Here is a 21,320-nt window from a genome sequence, read left to right as displayed (position 1 = left end):
CAATGTTGCTGTGGTGAGCAAATTAACACAAAACCTGCATTGTTAGCCAAGTTTAGGAGATCAGTTTATTAGAATATTATCCAAAACACAGAGCTGAAAGTTAGAGCTCTGCACATGATTGCCATTAACACAGACAAAACTCAGTGTCTGTAGCCTTCTTGCCAAATAGGTTACCCTTCATGACTGGTACTCAAAGAACATAATTAATGTTGATAGTACCGAGCTATTTTTACACATGCATCCATGTGTGTGAACATTTCAAATAGCACTGGCAAACTACCATGCATCCATTTGTTGAAGGGTGCTGGCAAAAATTAAGAATGCACAATGCTTGTTCTCCTGAATGACACATGCTTAGAAGAAATTGGCTTTTAAACCTCAGGAAAAATTAAATTTGTCTTTCAGGTATTGCATTCTGAGAAATTTTTTCCACAAAAATCAAAGGGCCATTACTGTTTCCTGCAGTTCAGATCAGTCACATTTCTGTGTTCTGCTTTTCTCTTTTGCAGTTAGGAAGCTATACATTATACCTGCCAATTCTGCTGCAACATCTTTCACAGGACGATAAGCAGTGAAGAACAAGCATATTGTCAGACAGTAAAACAAGCCAACATCTTGTTATCAGCAGCTTAATCTGCCCATGATACACTATCTAATATGCTGAACTTCTATAATTCTGCTTTTTTAGGTTACATCTGAGAAACAGGATTTCACTTTCTTCAGGATCCTTTACCTATAGATGTCTGTACTCAGACATGCAGGACCTGGCTTTCAAAGATATTTAGATGCTTTCATGGGAGATGTGGTTCTAGTAGAAAAACATATGGCAAAAATTGTTCCTACTAACAGCCATAAAAAGATAAAGCCCTGTAGATATGTCCAGACTAATTTTTTTCTTTTCTTTTAAAGGAAATGCATAGTCATGAATTTCCATAATTAGCATCATTATTAACCACAAATGATTGCATTTCCATACGTCTACTGAATAAAATATGCAGTTTCTTCCTCCACCATGAAAGTAGAGAAGAATATGGTACAAAAAGTTAAAGGGCAGGAGTGTGTAGGAGACATTTGAAGGGTTGGGGCTTTTTTAGCAACTGCAACCAGAAGATTCAGTGAATAACAGGGGGAGACCAGATTGCACTCTGCTGACAGATTTGCTACATGCCATGGCTGATCTGTTGCCTGTGAAGGAAGACCATATATGCAATGATGAGAGAAATTATAAATGACAATGGCAATTGCAGCTGACAGTTAAAGGAGTGAGGGGGTTAAAGAGTGTGTATAAAGCAACCTATAAATCCCAATTCACAAGTTGTACTTGGTTGATTTATTTTGATAACTGTACATTTATTTCTTCTTCTGTATAGAGGCAAAAACATGCTAGTAAATATACATGTAATTGAGCACTGGTAAAGACCTGTTGCAACTTTGTTTTTGCTAAATCTTCGCTGGGAATGAGGTGTTCTCACTGAATTAATACCAAGACATGCTGAGTTTGAGAGTAATTACTAATGATGGCTAAGAGGGGTTCTGCTGTATTTTAGAGCCCAGCAAAGTCAGATTATATCAGAAGCATTATTTGGTAAACTTCAACCTAATTGTTAAATATTACATTATGCTCAAAATTGAAGCATGGTTGTGTTCTTTTAAAAGGCAAATTAAATAAACTTTGCACCATTTTTCAACAATAAATCATTCTCTTGTAATTCACGGAATATTCGGCATTGAGCTGTGAAGGATACTGAGAGGTCACCTGGTCCATCTTCCTGCCCCAAGGCACAATCAATTACATTTAAACTAGTCTGGATAGACTTGCCTATCCTATTCTCTGAAACCTTTCCTGGTGAAGATTCCATAGCCTCCCTGGACAAAGTTGAGTGTTTAACTGTTCTCATATTTCACCTTCCTAGTGTTAAATTGAATTATTTTTCTTACTGCACCTTAAAGCCATTAACTCTTTTCCTGTCTGTGGTGGAACAGTTTGTGCCTTTCCTCTTTGCAGCAATATTTTACATTTGCAGACCATTATAATGTCTTTACTGTCTTCAGCAAGTCAACCAGATTCTGTAAGGTTTTTCTTCATGGTGTATGTTTGCGTGACCTTTGGTCATTCTTAATGCTTTCCTTTGGACTCTTTCCAGTCAATTAATATCTTGTCTGAAGTATGGGTAAAGCATGGCTTTCAAGAGTGCATACAGCTGATGCTGAACCTTACCTTCCACTAACAAGCAGGAAATAACTGTTTTAAATGTAAACTTTGTTACTCATGTCTAAATACATGTGGTTTTCAATAGCAACCATAATTGGGTTTTATTTTGATTTATTATTACCCATGGATCCTCCTCTGTGATACAGCTGGCTGGCAGTCTTTCCTCCAGGATGTATTTTTCTGGTTCTTTGCTGCCATCTCAACTGACCTGCTTTGTCTTCCAGAATTTTGTTCTGTGTTTTCTCACACATTTCCTTTGCATACCAAGGAATTTTGTTGTCTTTTCAAATTTAGAAACACACTCTTAGTTCCAGCATTGCAGTCATTAAGGAGAAACCAGCACAGTGCCCAAAGTTCTGGACTATACTATTTGTATCCTTCCAGGCTGATGGGGAACCACTGAGGGCAGTTTCCCAGCTGTTATTACCCTGATTGTGCTGCAGTTTCACCAGAAATTTCCCGGGGAAATCTGAGGAAAGTACTAAGGAAAAAGAATTAAATCACCAAGTACAATTTACAATATGAAAAATTATGTGATGTAATATAGTCAGGACTGACGTCTCATTGCCTCAGACTAATTTACTTACTACGTTTCTTTCTTCTGTGCTGCCATTAGTCTCTTAGTTTCTGGTTGTACTTGTACTAAAAAGAATGAAAGAGTGGCACTAAAGCTACTGTAGGCTGCAGTGAAGTTAAGACAAAGTCCCAGGAAGGCTATCACAGGTAGGGGAATGCATATCTATATTTTTGTGGATTAGAGTTGATTCTTAAAAAGAAGCTGAGATGTGTCTTGGTTAGGATAGAAGCCTTGTCACACCAAGTTTTACCTGTTTCATGATCATTTGAGTTAATATGTTATACTCAGACTGCATTTGTATGGGATAAATCTAGATTAGAGATTAGATATCAAAATATTAGAGATAATTCAGTGGGTTTGTCCCATGGTAGATGCTGGGTGTAGGTCCATTCGTGATACCAAGGAACACAGATTCCCCTTGAGGTGACAAGATGAAAGATGGGAGACCTAATCATGGTGACTGTTAAGTCCCCATTGTTTCTTTTTTTAGGAGAAACTGCTGTCATTTTTACCAGCTTAACTAAATTCAAACTTACATGAGTGTATCAAAATAATAATGTATCCCTGGTGCTTTTGATTTGCTGCAGTTATTCTCAGTGTATTATCTTAATGCTACCTAAAGTTTGCTTGTGCATGAAGAGTTCTTTTTCTCCCTCACAGTATTGTTTGTATTTGTCTGATGCTTTGGATAAGCCTTACGTGTGTGAACAGGGGTTATTGTGGGGATTTACATGTTTCTTTATCATAGAATCACAGAATAATTTAGGTTGGAAAAGACGTTTCTGATCATAAAATCCAAACGTATTTATGAAGTGTTTAGAAACCCAGGAGGCAAAATGCTATTGAACCCATAATCATTACAACTGAAGAATTTAATAATGCTGAAATCTTATTACAGAAGAGTTGTCAAATGCAGTGAGTGTTATAAAAAATATTTATCTTCTGTAGTCCATTGGATTTCAGGTTTCTGAGAATGGAAGTATGTATCTTGGTACTTCTGCAAAACCCAGATATGCATGTTTTGTTAAACAGGTACAAAATAGCAATTAGATTTTTATTGATAAAATCCTTAACTTTTAAAAACTAATGTAAAAGTCTGTGCCAATCCTGAAAATAGAGCACAATTATCTGTTGTTTCTCATTTAGGATATTCTGACAATCTTTATGGACCAACAGTATTGGTGTTAGCACTTTAAACCATGTAATGATTCCAGGTTCTAGTTACCAGCTCTCTGAGTTACAGCCTTCACAAAATAAATGAGAGAATACAATGTGTAAACATACCTCAATTCACCTAATATGTAAGGTTAAATAGACCAGCTTTTATGCTTGAAATTTAACTGGATGAATGTTCAAGTCATAAAAACTGTTCCAGAAAAGCTGTGCCCCTTCTCTGGTTCACATTTCTTTAAATTTTACATTTGTTTGCAAGTGTGTGAATTAAGAAATGAAATGAGTAGGTTTTTCTTGTTCTATGTTGTTTAGGGCTATCAGTTCACTTTGCCAAATTTGTGATGAAACAGAACATTCCAGACCAACACCGGTAATTAGCTGAAAGGGCAGTGCTAGCAACACTCTGCAAGCTAATATGTAAGAACAAGTTATGGTCCATCTATTTACCTAAATGAGAGCAAAATCACCAATGTGATCAATCTCCTGTCACCCCAAAATAGAGAGGCCACCAGTCCCAGGAAAATGCAAGTTCCTCAGGTAATTATGGGAGTGATTGCGCAGATGTGGCACATGGTCTGTCATATAAAACTCTACCTCAAAAGTTTGTATTGTGGTATTTATTACAACTTAAGGGCTCACACGTCAATGTCTAATGGAGGGCAGCAAGCCTGACATATCTTTATTCATATGAAGAAGAAGAATTGAAATACAGATTGGTAATTTTCTCATATACATTATCTGATGTTGTATTTTGTAGAAACATGAGAGTTAGGTGTGAGAAAAATAAATCCCTTTGGTTATTTGCAACATCATCATCATCATCTTTCTAGTGCAAGGACTGCTATAAACAACTGTAGCTGTGATGCTTTGGATGGGACAGAAAGAGAGCAGAAGCTTCTCTTCATCTCAAACCTGACACATCCTCCTCACACAGGGAACAAAGCACTTGAATGGAATATTGTTAGCTGGGACATGATTCCGACATACAGATTCATCTTCCAGCATACAGAATAAAAACTGATGAAAATAACCATTTTCAGTGATTAGCCAGAAATCCTTGAAATTTGGAAGTTGAACAGTCATATTATGCAGTGAAAATCTGTTCAGACTTGTTTAAGTCATGGTCTGTTGAAAAGTTACATGTATTTTCTGTGTTGTGCTCTGGAGAACAAGTGGGAACTTTAATGACATAGATTTGTACCAGCCCACTTTGCTTCCTGATCTCACCCAGCATTGCAGCTCCAGCCAAGGCAGATAAATTATTTCTGCTCTCACCATTCTTCCATCACTGTCACCAACATCCACACAAAATAATGCCATCATTTAAACAGTTTTCATCTCTCAAATTGTTTATTCAGAATCTATTAACTGAGCCCATCACTATCTTCTTCTCCAAATACCTTTTTTTACTTCCTCTCTACTGAGTCTTGCTGTATCCATTTAACTGACTATAATTATCTTTCTGATTCTTAATACATACATAGTTCAGGTTCCAGAGGAGTAAACAACTTGGATGCAAACTGCTTGGGATCCTTTCCAGACTCCTGAAGTTTTGGTTGGAAAATCAGTTTGTAAAAATACCACTCCTTAAATTCTTCATTTCTTCACAGATAAACACAGTGCTTATAAATCAGGAGTAGATGATCAAGCTGTTAAGGGAGGCACAATTGAAAGAAAGAAGCAATGTGGAAAAAAAAGTATATTTTTTTAAACACCTTAATAGATGGTGTGAAGTTACAGAGTATTCAGTTTAAATATGTTCTTAATATAAGCACAAAACACTAATGACAATCCTGCAAACAGATTTTAAGAGGTAAATGTATTCAGTCAGACATTCTGGAATAGATTCATGACTGCATGAATTGGTAAATATTGTCATTTTTTCTGCTAAACTTTAACAAGGTAATTTCTGCTGAATAAAATTTGAAAGTAAATAAGTTTAGCTGATGATGACTTTATTTCAATATTTCATCTAGAGAAGCATAGTATAGAATTTTCATAATAGTAGAAATCTGAAACAAACCATTGTACTGCTGCTAGAATTCACATAATTTATTTCCTTTCTTCCTGAAACAACTTGTTAATATCTCCCTAGAATGACAATAATTTAGCCACTTTGGAAATTAGTCTCCCCTCTTTCCCTTTTCTGCTTTTTTCCTCTCAGCTGTAGTTGAGTACATTCTTCAGGATACAAATGCTGTTTTACTGGTTTAGATATGATTGGCAATTTGCTTCTAATTTTCAATGAAAGCCTTTATAAGCATTGAAAAATGTGACTTCATAGACTTTCTAAACAATTACTGCCCAGCATCCATTTTACCAGAATGGCTGTTGCCAAAACTGCCACATGGAAGATGAGAGAGGTTTTACCGTGTGGCATCCCCACTGAACACCAAGTGGTCTTTGAGCTTGAGAGAAAATCCTCTGAATAACAAGCACAGCTAATTCTCTTTGGTCAGTAGCATTTTCCAAAAAAAAGAGAGCAGAATTCCTCTCCATGTTCCTCAGCCCATCAGAGAGATGCAGGAGCTGCCTACAGCCTGGCTTCTACCCTGGTTCATCAGATGTGGTCTGGGACACCCTCATTAGCAAAGAGGGTTTTTTATGTGACACACAGATTTGTAAGTGTAAACCAGCATATAATGCACTTCTAATCAAAGAATTCACCCAAGGTCACAACTGTGGTAATGACAATGATCTTTCCACTTCTAACCTTGCCATCACTCGTTTGAGGGAGTCACTTGGTGTTTGTAACCAAAAAGAAAATCAAAGATGTGTGCTTAATTTCATTGATATTGCTGAACTGTGAATTGTGAATGGTTCATATGTGAATAGAAAGGAATCCTCACCCACAATTTAGATTTTTTTAACAAAAAAATCCCTTTTTGTCAGTTGACTCTCTAGAACCTTAGCCCCAGGTGTTTTTCTTTACTGAAAACTGAAAACTCTTTTTCAATGATACTAATTGCTGTCTAAAAGTGGAGAGCTTTTATCTCCTACCCCTTGTTCATACTCTTACAGAATAGCAAGGCTAAAAGAGTAGATAATCAGAGCTTTCATTGCAGAACTCAGGCTGCATGAATACGTTCTTCTTCAGATGTCATCCATGAAAAGCTCTTTCACTCATTAAATTAAAAGTTAAGGCAATTTTTAAACATGAAGTACAAAATTAAAACTCAGTCTCTCTCTTTTTATGGAAATGCCATGAAAATAGATACCTGAAAATTTAAAAGCCCCTGGAACTTCTTAACCACCCCATTTGTAAGATCCCATCAGCATTTCACATAGGAGGTTTCTGTCTTAAAGGATGAAGAATTCCATATGATAACAATACTTAGACTTTACTCCGCATTTTTCCTTCCAAAATCACAAAAAATGGGTGATCAAAAGACGACTGAAATGGAATTCATAATGTTAATTATTAATGATTAATAATTCCCTAAAATCATGATGAATACAAAATGAATCACAAAGATTTTGGCTAATATTGCAGGCTTTGTTTTTCATGTATTCTATAATTAAAACTGTAATTTTAAAGTATTTTTTTCCCAGCTAACTTGATAATCCATGCATGATAATGAAATCCAAATGTACATCATATAACGCTTGTAACAGTGTTCTGGGTATCATACAAAACTATAAATACATGAAGATTTCAGAGTTCTTGTTTAGCATTGTGCTAAAGCTATTTTCGGTCTAGCACTGACTGAAAAACACTTATTTAGTAGACAGCTTAAGCATACTGTAGTTGTTTTATCCCATAAAAACACAGTATTTCCAATTACTATTCCATTAAGACTACAAAGATGATTCAACACAGCAGCTGTTATTGCTGTTAAAAGCCTTAATCATATTAATGTTGTCACACCAGTCTTCTCAGCAAACCAGGACTTCAGTGTGCGTTGACATTTAACACATCCCAAAATAAATGGCTATAGTGTTTGGAGAACTCTTTTCAAGCAATTCCCTCATTTTTTTCCCCCCAGATCTCCTGTTTGTATAGAAGCAGTGAGGGAAATTAAATTAGATGTTAATATTCTCCCCAGATATTCTGGAACTTACATCAGTTCCTCCTTAGGAATTGCAAGCTTCTCTCAGCATTTGCTTTTTGTCCCGGAGAAGTCGTAAGTAAAGCCAAAATTTTTTATAATTGAGGGTTTCTAAAATAGTCTCATTCTATGTAAATATTCCTAACTCTGGGTTTATTACCATCTGCCAGTCAAGGAATGAGAGAACTCCTGCACTTCAGGTTTGTAGGAAAGCACTGTCTTTCACAAGGATCTCAAGGTTAAACTCACCAGGATTGGAGACCTGAACAGCAGCTTTGCCCTGCTTATCTTTGCCCTGTTTATCTTTTCCATGTTCCCAGATAGACCCCATAAATTTAAATCTGGAGCAGAGATTAGGGGACCTGACACAGAAAAGCAGGTCTTTCAAAATGTTTTCACCAAGAGCTAGGTTATAATGGTCTGCTCCTCCGAAATGCGGCCAAAACATGTGAATTATTTATTATTTCCAAACCAATACAATGAAGGAAATTCAGAGTTAAAATCAAGCTGAAGAGTAAACCCAAAAAGCATGAAAATAAATAATCCAGACACCTAAATTACTTACTGTGGTGTCATGCAAAACATTGCTCAGCCAAAGGCAGTCAAACACCTGTGAGTTCTCAAAAGTTCTTTGAGGAATGACAGAACTATTTGTGACTGCACAGGCATGATGTCATTTACTCTGGTGGAATCTGGGGAAACCAAACTAGACCACCCTTTGAAAATTCCCTGCTGAACATGAGAGTATAAATTTCCTTCTGCACAGCATGATGCATTACATCCAGGTTTGGTTTTACCAGCTTAAGAACCCTAGATCAGAATGTAGCCTTCAAAAGTGTTCATTGTGCTGTTTGCAAGGTAATGTGGATATTTTCACGTGATTCAGTTGGACTGGAGGGACTCCAGAGGTCCTTTCCAACATCAACCATTCTGTGTTCAGGGATTGCAACAGGGGTAAGCACAGTCATTTTTGTTAATTGTTATTATGCTCTAATATTTTATGATGTATATTGCAAAAATTGTTTAGTGATCTTCAAAATTAGATTTTCCTAAAACATATAAATTATGTGGGTAAAAATTTAGGCACACTAATCTGTCACCTTTGCTTGCATGTGTCAAAAAGCTCAAAAATAAAATAAAAACATATTCTAAATCTCCAGATTAGTTCATTCAAAATGGTTAAAATTAACTGTATAGATTCATGTTTCTTGAATGTACTGAAAACATGATCCAACAAATTCATAAGGGATAATTTTTAGCCCTGCTTCTGATCTTCTTTTTTTTTTCCATTTCAAGACAAGCCTTTTGAATGCTTTAGAAATTGTATTCTAACTTCATAATTTCAAGGTTTTATAAAGCCATTCCTTGTAAAAACCTTCCATATGTTCCCCCTCCTTATAAAAACCCTCCGTATGTTCCCCCATAAAAGATTATGAACTAATGTGCATTTCCTGGCGGTCTAGGAAGGATAAATCAATAAAATCATGTGAGAGGAAAGTTGACTGGTTTTCAGCAGTTTCCATAATGGATATATTACAAATAATTTTAGAAAAAAATGCTCTAACCCTTCTTCTGGCTTCCCTGAGGAAACACTAGCAACAAAAAACCCCAGGCTTTATTTTAGAATGGAAGGTGCCTGTAACAGAAGTCAGCCTTCTCCCAGACATTAAGTGATAAAATTGGATAATTCCTCTATGCAGAAGCAGGAAAACTCTTTCTGCATTCTGTCCTCCAGTATTTCATTACTAAACGTTCAGTCCCACCTGCACGAGAATGCAATGTAGGAGTGAAAACAGCCAGTTGCTTCCTGCCAAACAATGTAAAAGTTCATTATAGCCCATGACTCACTTCCCCAAAGCCTTTATCTGCAGAGTTCCTAAGAATTTTCTTTTAGTTGGGTTTTACAATCCCTGCATGAAAAGCATCAAGATAACAGACTACATAGAAAAAAATACCAGTGCATTTTTTTACATCAAATACACTATCTATTTTTATTCTTTTCCCAACTCTAAACAAAATCTATGAGAAAAGAATGAAAGACTAAAGTTTTCTTTTCATAGTACTAGTAAAGAGATGGTACTAGTAAAATGAAATAACTGACAGTAATTTTGACCTCTCTAGAACTTCTCATTTCAGTTTATTAATTTAAGCAGCCAAAAGAGCTACTTTTGAATTTGAAGCTGTCAGATGCTGAAAAGTCCACAGCAGCTGAAATGGTCAGTTCCACCTGCAGAAAGTGTTGAATCAGTTCCAAGTGTAATAGATAAGAAAAAACAGCAATTACAAAGAACAGGGCTGAAGGGCAGTCTGCATCTTCAGGACGTTTTCTAATAACCTACTGTAGCCATGTCATTAGACATAATGCAGACTCTAGAAACATTCTCCTTTTTAAAAGCAAATCTTCACAAGCTGCACTAAGATCCCATGGTACAATTTGCTATAGTGGGGAAAAAAAAAAAAATTAGTTTGCTCCCAGGGAAGCTCAGGGACTGTGGCACAAACAGAACAAACTGATGGCCCGGTCTGTCTGTACCTGCACAACTTAGCAGCTTCAGATGCCATCCCAGTTAGTCCTGTGGGCCCAGAGACTGCCATGGCATCCAGTCAAGCTCTGCTGATGGTAGAGGGCCAAAGAAGCCAGCAGCTGGTGAGGAGGACAGGGTGGCACGTGGGCCTCTGAGAACAGCCAGTGCTGTGCTGGCACTATATGGGTGCGAAACTCATGGGAATTGGTGAGAAAGTTCCTCAGCAGCAAAAATAATGGGTCAGTTTAAGATTTCTTTGCTTACTCAGTCCCTGAGAGTTTTAAAGCACAAATTGGTTGCTTTTAAATGCTTTTACTGTAGCCCACAAGGGCCCCTCCACCCTCTGTTCAAACATTCGCTCTAGTCCACTGTGTTCCCACCAGTGTTGCACCAGGAGTGTTTGGTACCATTCTCTCCATCCATCCATCCATCCACCCACCCATCCATCTGTCCAAAGGCAGAACTCTCCCTCCATTGTAGATCCAGGACTCTCCAGCACAGCTGTCACCGGCCCAAGGCTGTAGGCTGTGCCTGTGGGGTGAGGGGACATGGCTGTTTCTCCTGGTTGGCCACGCTGTCACCACGCCGTGCTAATAAATGGGTGTGAGTTAATGTATGTGCTCTGGAGCTGAACTGAGCATATGGATTTCCTTTACCCAGCCATCTTTACTCCTGCCCTTCTGCTCAGTGTGATAATATGCTACTAAAACCATGTCTGTTCAGGATGCTGTACCAGTGATTTCCCTATCAAATTCTAACAATTGGTGGGATGATATTCCCCTTGGAACAACAGCTGAAGGTGGAAGGCAGGCTAATTGATTCAGGACTCCCCCACTGCCTCTGAGCACAAGCACTTAGCTGTAATTATTGTGAAACAGAAGAATTTACACTGAGTTATAAATTGGTGTCACAGGACTCAGTAAACGGTGTACACTTCACGAAGTGTCAGCTATTCAGAGTATTGCCACGTATTTTTACAGTTTCAGTGCACTTTTCCAACTAATATCTGTAACTAATGCAGTTTCCCACGTTAAGGTGGCATTATGTTCATACATATTGTGTAACTATGGAGCAGGTTGGGGTTTTATCCTCAAAATGTCCATGGCTGTAAGCTGCTAAATTGGACCAGGGAAGTGATTCTTGCCCTAGACTCAGCACTGGTGAGGCCACACATCGAGTGCTGTGTCCAGTTCTGGGCCCCTCAGTTCAGGAAGGATATTGAGGGGCTGGAGCAGGTCCAGGGAAGGGCAACGAGACTGGGGAAGGGACTGGAGCACAAGTGGTGTGAGGAGAGGCTGAGGGAGCTGGGGCTGTTCAGCCTGGAGAGGAGGAGGCTCAGGGGAGACCATCTCACTCTCTGCAACTTCCTGACAGGAGGGGGGAGCCAGGTGGGGGTTGGTCTCTTCTCCCAGGAACCGGCAGTAGGACAAGAGGGCTCGGTCTTAAGCTGTGCCAGGGGAGGTTTAGGTTGGATATTAGGAAGAAATTCTTTACAGAGCAGGTGATCAGACACTGGAATGGGCTGCCCAGGGAAGTGGTGGAGTCATCATCCCTGGAGGTGTTGAAGGTGAGACTGGATGTAGCATCAGTGCCATGGTCTGGGAACCAAGGTGGGGTTGGATCAAGGGTTGGACTTGATGATCTCAGAGGTTGTTCCAACCTGGTTGTTTCTATGATTCTATGAAATAACAACTGTATTTCAGGGCACTGAGGAATCATGGCTTAATATTAATTTCTCCTTTTCTCACTTTAAAACCAGTAAGACCTAACACTGAAAGGTGTTCCCATTAGTGTAAGAGCACCCACTGCAAAAATGAGTGTGAATTTTTACACAAAACAACAGAACGGGTGTAAAGCACTAATCTGTGTGTGTGATGTGCACTGGCAGAATGGCATTTCTCAAGAAAGATGATTAACTAGGAGACCTCCAGTAGTCCCTTCCACCCTTAACCGTTCTGTGATTCTTTCAAAAATTTCATGAATGTTTATGCAAACAAGTAAAAATTTGAGTAAGCTTTGAAACTACGATAAATGCCCAAATCTCTTACCAAGCCTCTGCCTTTCTGGTGGTGATTGATGTGGCTTAACAAGAATTAATTTTCTTCACCTGAAGTGGTAATCAACTTCCTCATATGTAATTGAGTGCCAAACTCCTCATGTAATTGAGTGTCAAACCCTACCCACATTATCCAGGTGATAAAACCAAAAGAATCCATCTGTCCATTCTGGGGCATATGATGTATTTTAATTTAGGACCATTAAGATGGATGAACTTTCAACCTCTCATTTTTCTGCAGTTTTTTGTTGGTGGATACTGATCAGGGCTGAATGTTATCAACCTTGTCCTTTTCCCAAGCTGTTTGTGGACTTCTGGAAGAGACCAAATGAGGTCTTGTTCTTCTAACTCTGTGTTCTACTTAATCAGAGACATTTCTGAGGTGATAGGAGACTGTTTGGGTGGGATTCAGTTGTCTAAAATGACCCTAAGTGCCTACTCTTAGATACTCAACTGCTGCTTTGCCTCTCACTGCCACTTTCAAAGAGTGTAAATCATGTGAAGTCACATTAACTGTGAATGTCTCAGATTTTCTAGAGAATCTCAAATGGCACAAAGCATTTACACCTAAGCAACTGAATCCTAACTTAAAAGTGTGAAAAACATTATTTATATGTATTCCTTTAGTTATTTGCTGCTTATAAAACCTCAATAATTTTAGGCCTCTAGCTCTAGTATTAACAGATTTAATTGCTTTAAAATTTGTTGTTCCTTGGTTTTATTTCTGAATATTTATAATAAGTGAAATAAATTTTGGGTTGTCTTCATTACTTCCTATGACAAAGTTACTTATTGTAAGACTGCTAGGAAGCTTGAGTTACTTGCAATTCAACAGCATTTAAATAAAGGAAAATGTCAATTCTGAAGCTCAAGCTGTTAGGGTTTTCGGAAGGTCTGTACATATGGCATGTGACTCGCAGTGGCTGTACTTTATGGTTGTTATAATTTATATTTTGAAACAGTGAAGCTGTTTTATATGGGAAGTCTTTGTATGTTCATTTTTTAGACTTTATGTTTTAAGATGCTGTTTAGTACTGAACATCTTAGAGTTAATGGAACAATTTTCCATTTTAAAATTGGATTTCTGTGTATTGCATTCTGTACTGTCTATCTATGATCACTTCTGCAAATATTTTAAAATTGAAGTAATGGAATTTAGAAACACGTTTACAAGAATGCCAAAGACTTTTCTGGAGTAGCCAGAGGGAAAACTTTTATGCCTTATCTTTAGCCACCAGATATAGAAGTACTTCATCTAGAACACTAATTAAATGAATTCTTTTTCCACATACTGCAGCAAGTCTAATTATCAAATTGAAAGGAAAAGTGTATTGAGGAGAAACAATAGAACTCTAGCTTGAAAATAAAAGTAAAAAATTCAAAGCTCTCTTAGGCTACTTTGAGTTCAGCAAATACATGTGTGTTTTGAGGGTAAATTTTCCTCGCTCTTACTAGTTAAAAAAAAATCCCAATGGTTGAGGGCCACTTATTTTTCTCATTGTGTATAAAGATCAAGGTGTTTTCAGTCTCTTAGAAGAACAACTCTGGAATACCCACAAGATGATGAGATCAAACTTGCCCTTGCCTAAACTTTTGGATGAGTGCTTACAAGATGCACTTGCAAAAATACACAGATTATTCTGTCAATTTAAATTTATTGCCAAGTGGGAAAATCTTGACTCTCTGCCTTTAACTAAGATGTAGAGCTCTCATTCGGGAGGCCTGGAGACACACCATCTATAACGCAGCTGTCTCCTTTGAGAACTCACGCAGGATCACTCTCGAGGAAAAAAGGCAACGCAGAAAGAACCGTGTCTTACAGAATACGCCATCTAAGGAGTCTTTCTGCTGTGCCTTTTGCAATCGGATATGTCTGTCACGTATTGGCCTCATAAGCCACCAGCGTGCCTGTAGCAAAAGTGGATAGTGCCTTCCTAAATCTTCGTTCGCGAAGCCAAGCCATGACATGACATGACAGAGCTCTCATTTCAGATCCACCCTCGATGCTCATTCACTGAGCACTAACGTGAACCAGTTGAAATGATGTCTCCCGATCACTGTATATGTGCTAGAAGCTGGAACAGTGGATCAATGCTAAAGACTCTTTGTGCTTTTAGGCAATGAGAAGAATACACAGTTAATTACACTGAAAACTTAAAACGTGTTAATCTTCAGTGAGAGCAAAGCAGAAAGAGGCCATGTCTGTACTGCTGTTTTTTGCCTGTATCAATATATTGACAGGTGTTGGGAGATGTGACAGAAGCTCTGACTGATGTAGCTACCCTAACACAAGGCAGCTGCAAATTCTGTTTCCCTTTTCCCCTTGTTTGACATGACTTTTGTCAAGTGTGGCTTTAGAATACTAGTATAACTAACACAATGGCTTTGCAGGTACAACTTCACCTCTACTGGTCTGCCTTTGATTTATGCACACAGCTGTCAAATGCCTCCATGGTAGAGTCATTGGGAATGCATTAGGTGTAATTTGCTGTTGAAATACCAAATTTTTCTGCTCCTCACAGAAGTGCTGGAATTCTCTATTTTCACAGTATGCAGAAAACCTTATTCTGGTTAAAGTCGTGTATTGTATGACTTGGTTAAAAAGCAAACAAAGACTTTTAACTGCTTTTTATGAAATCTGTTCCAGTGAAACCACTGTTAACTGCAGAGTTTTGATTGTTCTTTCTTTAAACAGTCAACTTCTTTTGTCAGCCAAAGAACAAGTCATTTAATTAATGATCATTTTTATCTCTTTGAAAGGATCCTTTCCGACCATTGGGGTGAAGTCTCTTTCGAGATTCCTGAGGGCGGGATTTTTAAATAGCATCCTGGCCTCACATCCAGTGTCAGGAGGTGGATCTTTACCCCCCAGCATTTCCTCTGGTAGGTATTCCAGCCTATTCCCCACATCGATTTTTTTCTTTCACCTTCTGCCCCATCTCTCCACACATCTTAGGGAAATAAAATTTGCTATTGGTCAAACAGGGAGACTAAATGTCTGTTCCAATAAAAAGCCAGACCAAAAGGAAATGGAAGAAATTATTACTTTTTGGGAACTAGCCATTTTCCTGAATCAATGTGAAGGAGAAATTGTGAGGGAAACTAATTTGTAGTGAAGTGGCCAACCTAAATATTGGAAGAGCAGGCCTGGTACCCTCTAATCATACATTTCATGAAGCATGTCCATATGCACCAAAAAAAGATAACTTTAAAAATGCCACTGTAAAATCTCAGCATTTATGTGACTCTGTGACTCTTGCCTAAAAATTTACATTCCCTTGCTAATACATGGAAGCAAAACGAATTTGGAAAGGGATAACTCAATTGTGTGATAATACAACGTTTGACTCCTTGGTAGGCTTTTGTAGTTTCAACTTCTATCTCCAGCCACTTCATGATGGCACGAGGGAGCTCAGATGGTTGGCATAAGGTTGAGTGTAGGCCAGGAATGATAACCTCATTCCAGGTAAACAGGCTGCTGTCAGATACTGGCCTGAAACAGGATAGAAGGACAGATTAGAGGCATCCATCCCAAGAAAGGATGTGTTATCCATTCTCTTCTGGAACCATTAAACACCATCTTTCATCAAAAGAATAAATACATGTATCTCAATTATAGCTATAACTGGATCAGAGTTCACTTCTGTTCCTTTCCAAACTATATATTTCTATGTAAAATGAATCTGTACATGGGCTAAATGTCACACTTGTATCTTTTCAAAACACCTCACCTTTAATGTTAAAGTTTTTCTTAAAGAAGAAAAATCTGTTATGGTAAAAGTAGGGAGAAGATTGAAAAACTGCATAATGTTATTGACTTGCTATACAAAAGAAACAATTTTACTTCTCTATGCCCCATTTTATCTATTGCAATAACTTTAGGCCTCACTAATACAAGATGACTATTTTCTTTTTTTTTTTCAATTGCTATTATTTCTTTGTTTACTTTCTTTCTTTGAATAGAAGCTTCTCAGCAGCTTTGATGTCTTTTCTAATGACTGTTTGGGTTTCTTTTGTCGACAGTTTTCAAAACTCTTTCCGTATTTGTTTCTCCATGGGATATTTCTGAGTGTTTAATGGCCCTTAGCTATTTTGCAGGTATCTGTAACCATACATCAGTGTCAAAGAGGAAATACTGGATGCCCCATAAAATTCTCTGTTTTGAACATAGTGTTGTGTAGAGCATCCCACTTGATTCTATTAAATTAGAAATGGCCTAACTGCACTCATGAACTGGTTTCTCAACTACATACCTACCTACAAGTTTATTTTATAAGGCTCTCAGGACTGTTGTTTTCTGAGTGCTTGCAAAGCTTTCTATCACATTTATTGAACTTAAATCAAAACTCTTACATGTGGTTTGTTTAGTAAAACTCATTCATAATGTCTTGCTGTTCAATGTCTTTTACTAATAATTTTGATTCTGTCTTATGAAACACTGAAAACAGGAAAAAATGGAAATGCTACTACAGGATGTGTAACCTGTATCTAGCAAGCTAATGGAGATAAATGTTATTGTTTGATCATAACAACAACAAAAAAAGAAAACAAACAAAAAAAACCCGAGCCAAGCAGCAACTCCATAGAAAGGGAGAGACTCCCACCTTCTGGAAAGTGAGGATTGTCACGTAGTTGAAAGCCAGTAAAGAACTGGGATAAATCCAATGGATGAGGTGTGTTTCTACGCATGGTGGGGGATTAGGCGGCATCAAACTCTGCAATGCAAGTCAGAAATTGTTCTTAACAGGTGTATCTTATCTGTAGTGTTGCTGTTTAACTCTTCTTTTTTACTTCATCATACTTGTATCTACATTAAGCACAATCTTAATTCTGAATTGCCTCTCTTGTATCAGATGACCAGAGGAAGACTTTGCCATATTGTGATAACTCTCTAGAGTGCTAAAACCAGCTTTGCTTCACCTGTGGGCAAAAAACATTCACTGCATTTTTTGAAAACAAAACCAAAACCACAAACAAACAAACAAACAAAAACCCACACCAAAACCAAACAAACAAAGAAAAAAAACCCAAACCAACTCAAGTCTGCACAAGAGGGTACTGATGTGGGATGTAAGAGAGTCAGAATTGAATCTCTTACTGCGGGTAATTTGGTGGAAAATATGTGTTCATCACCGAATCCTTAATCACTTAAGTACAGAGAAAGAAAGGGTGTATTCTTTGTTCCTTTGTGTTGAAAAACACTGCACTGAGCACCTGACCTCTTCTCTGGAACAGAGACATCCAAAGCAACAGTGCTCCCGGAAGGGATTTAAGCAGTGATATCTGTGTTAACATGGGTAAGAGAGATAGTTAAGGATCTGGCTCTTAAAAGGGTTAAGGATTAAGGGTTTGGCTCTTAAAACAGCAGCAGGCAGGCAAAATCAGCTGCCCATCGCAGTGCTGATGCTGTCTCAGGCTGTCCCTCTCTCATTAAAAGTGAGAGGATGTGTTTGTGTGTCAGTTCTGGAAGGCAGCACACCAGAGTGCTGCCTTTGATGATGCAGTGACCCCACCCCCATTATCTGAGATGAGGGGCTCATGCTGGACTGTAGGTTTCATAGCCTAATAGGAGTACTTAACATTTAACAACTGCTGCATTAGAACCTAATGGCATCAATGTGTAAGATTTCAGTTAATTTAACTACACGGGAGACTTAAAATGCCGGCATTATTCTGCTATTAGGGTCGTTGGGAACAAAGATAATGAGATGCTTTTTATTTACCAAAACTTTTAACTCAAGCTAAGTGGCAGATTGCCTTCCAAATACTCAGAAAACTTATTCCTTACTACAGACAAAATGCTTTTACATCTTTTTTTCTGCAAAATTCACCACAGAGGTTTCAATGAAACACAGAACTACACTGGAAAGCTGATATAATTATCTTGAAAACAGCTTGGCAGGGCAATGCAGCTATTGGTTTCATTTTTTCCCTTTCTCCTTCTTACTCAGTAGTTGAGGGGAGTGTATTTCTTTTACCATTGCACTGACAGCTCATGTTCAGTTTTATGTGGTTTGGTGTCTGCAGAGGTTCTCTTATGCAAAAAGAGAACTTAAAGATTAGCCAGTTTAAGGATTAATTTATGCTGCTAGGATGGGGCATTACATCTTCCTGCATAAATAGATTGCCTTGAATGGAGGTTTTTTTAAGCCTAGACATAACTGCTAAAGCAATAGTGCTTCTATTTGATAGTTACATCGAAAGTCTGTCACTGCTATACAGCTGTTTCACTAGAAGCAAAGCTTTCAGCAGGCCTCCAAAATACATCCTGGATCTTTATAAAAACAAGCCCATTTCCAGACAATAGCTTCCTTTTGATTTACCCATCTTTTCTGTCACAAATTACTTAGTTTCTAGTTATTCCACCTGTTAGCAGTACAAATTCACATGACAGTTGATGCAGGTCTACAATGACAGACGGATAACAAGTACTCCTTTGTCAAGTGATAACCTTGAATATATTAAATAGAATTCTTAAACCACTTAGCAGGTTACACTCATCATCATAAATACACTGGCATAAGCTATGAAAGCTTAGCCCTTCCTTCATAATTGCACACACACGCAAACATATGTTGTGAAAACCCAAATAATAAATCACCAATGCTGCATCTATTTCCTCAAATTCCAGCTCAGCACAGTGTTCTCAGCTCCATTTTGAGGAAATTCTTAGGTTACTACTCTTGCTGTGTACTCCTGCAGCTCTTGATTAAAGTGATGTGGAAAGGGTTTGTTGTGTAAATGCCTGCCCATGTTGCCTGGCAGAAGTTACAGACAGAAAACTTTGCGGTGTGCTGCTGTCTTTGAAGAGCCAGACAGGTTGTTAAGCTTGCTGAGCTGGAAAGAAAGGAAGGGACAGCAAATACTTCTCTTACTGTTCCTTTCAAGCTAAACTCCTTTCCTGAGTTTGGTTTTTTTTTTTTTATTATTGACAAGAACCAGAGGTGGGTGTCAGGCTCATAGTTAAAAACTATGGAAATGTTCCTGTTACGGAAACCTCCCAGATCCCTTCATGCTGTTCAGCATTCAAACTGCATTGGCAGGAAAGGGGGGAAAACCATCAAAATTAGTCTTGCCATATTCATGACCATCATTGCTTGCTCTGATTTCGCCATGGTCAGCAGCTGGACCCTTGTTCCCTGTTTCATTCACAGAGCACCTCTCTGAATCTTCTGTGAAAGTATCCTGAAGTGACCTTTTTAATGAAGTATGAGCATCAGTTATTTCCTACCACTTAATTTTCAATGGTTAATTATCCAGGAAAAATGGAAGCAAAAAAAAAATAGCCTTGATAAAACAATCCACCCCTGTGAACCTAAAAAAATATATTGCATGCAAGAAATGAGGGTGCACTTACTTTCCAGAAATGTAAAAGTGATACAGAACAGTTTATTCACTCCTGTCTTGGACTAGATAATAACAGGACTTCTCATAAAGTACATTATACAGAGGATATTCCTTTTTCGGTACTTTACTGCCTGGTTATTTGTGGTTTATTGTATAACATAGATAGTAATGTTTGCATTTATTCCAGAGATAACTGTAGAGTACTAAACCAGATGATTATGAGTTTTGTCCAAAATTAATGTTTTATTACAATTTCCAGGTGCACCTGAGTGAGCCCATTATTCTTGATATTGTATAAACTGACATTTGAAAGAATTGTATTGACAGACTCTTATTGAATGAAATTACTCAACAAGAACCATCAAGGAGCAATTGTACATGGTGAAATTCAACTATAATTATGATACTCCAATAATGAAAAAAGAAACTTTTTTTCCAGTTAATGCATTTTTCCCCTACTCTGAATTCTACACTGCTGTATTTGTCGTTAAATGAAAATTGCTAATCCTTTCTCAGTGACTAACAAATGGATTCTTCTATTGCATATGCATTTTCTAGGATATCTGAACCAAATGGCTCTTTCAGTTTATTCTTCTCTCCTCCCTGCTATTTCACTGGCATGTCCAGCCTATAAACCCTACAGCTAACGCATAATCATAGAATCATAGAATCAGCTGGGTTGGAAGGGACCTCAGAGATCATTAAGTCCAACTCTTGATCCACTACTGCTGCAGTTGCTAGACCATGGCACTGATGCCACATCCAGTCTCATCTTGAAACCTCCAGGGATGGAGAATCCACCACTTCCCTGGGCAGCCCATTCCAGTGGCTGATTACCCTCTCTGGAAAGAAATTCTTTCTAATATCCAACCTAAACCTCCCCTGGCACAGCTTAAGACCGAGCCCTCTTGTCTTGCTGATGGTTGCCTGGGAAAACAGACCAACCACCACCTCGCTACACCCTCCTGTCAGGGAGTTGTAGAGAGTGAGGAGGTGTCCCCTGAGCCTCCTCTTCTCCAGGCTGAACAGCCCCAGCTCCCTCAGCCTCTCCTCATAGGACTTGTGCTTGAGTCCCTTCACCAGCCTTTTTGCTCTTCTCTGGACCTGCTCCAGCCCCTCCATGTCCTTCCCGAACTGAGGGGCCCAGAACTGGACACAGCACTCGATCTGTGGCCTCACCAGAGCTGAGTCCAGGGGAAGAATCACATCCTTGGTCCTGCTGTCACACTGTTCCTGATCCACGCCAGGATCCATTAGCCTTCTTGGCCACCTGGGCACACTCTGGCTCATGTTCAGCTTCTTGTCAATCCAAACTCCCAGGTCCCTCTCTGTCTGGCTGCTCTCCAGCCACTCTGTCCCCAGCCCGTAACACTGTATGGGG

At 38.5% G+C, this 21,320-nt stretch overlaps 1 protein-coding gene across 6 annotated transcripts in view; it reads left to right on the top strand.

Annotated features, from left to right (window-relative positions):
* Window positions 1-21,320, top strand: part of EPHA6 (EPH receptor A6) — a 455,633-nt gene that overhangs the window by 352,427 nt on the left and 81,886 nt on the right. For 4 of the 6 annotated variants that reach the window (XM_032678076.1, XM_032678074.1, XM_032678073.1 and 1 more), the window contains one exon: window positions 15,353-15,475. The exons of the other annotated variants lie outside the window; for them this stretch is intronic. In XM_032678076.1, coding sequence (XP_032533967.1) covers window positions 15,353-15,475 — 123 coding nt within the window. The remainder of the gene's footprint in view (window positions 1-15,352; window positions 15,476-21,320) is intronic. 6 annotated transcript variants of the gene reach the window in all.

Source organism: Chiroxiphia lanceolata, chromosome 2 (assembly GCF_009829145.1).
Source record: "Chiroxiphia lanceolata isolate bChiLan1 chromosome 2, bChiLan1.pri, whole genome shotgun sequence".
In the NCBI taxonomy this organism is placed as follows: Eukaryota; Metazoa; Chordata; class Aves; order Passeriformes; family Pipridae; genus Chiroxiphia; species Chiroxiphia lanceolata.
This window is presented reverse-complemented; position numbering and strand designations above follow the sequence as displayed.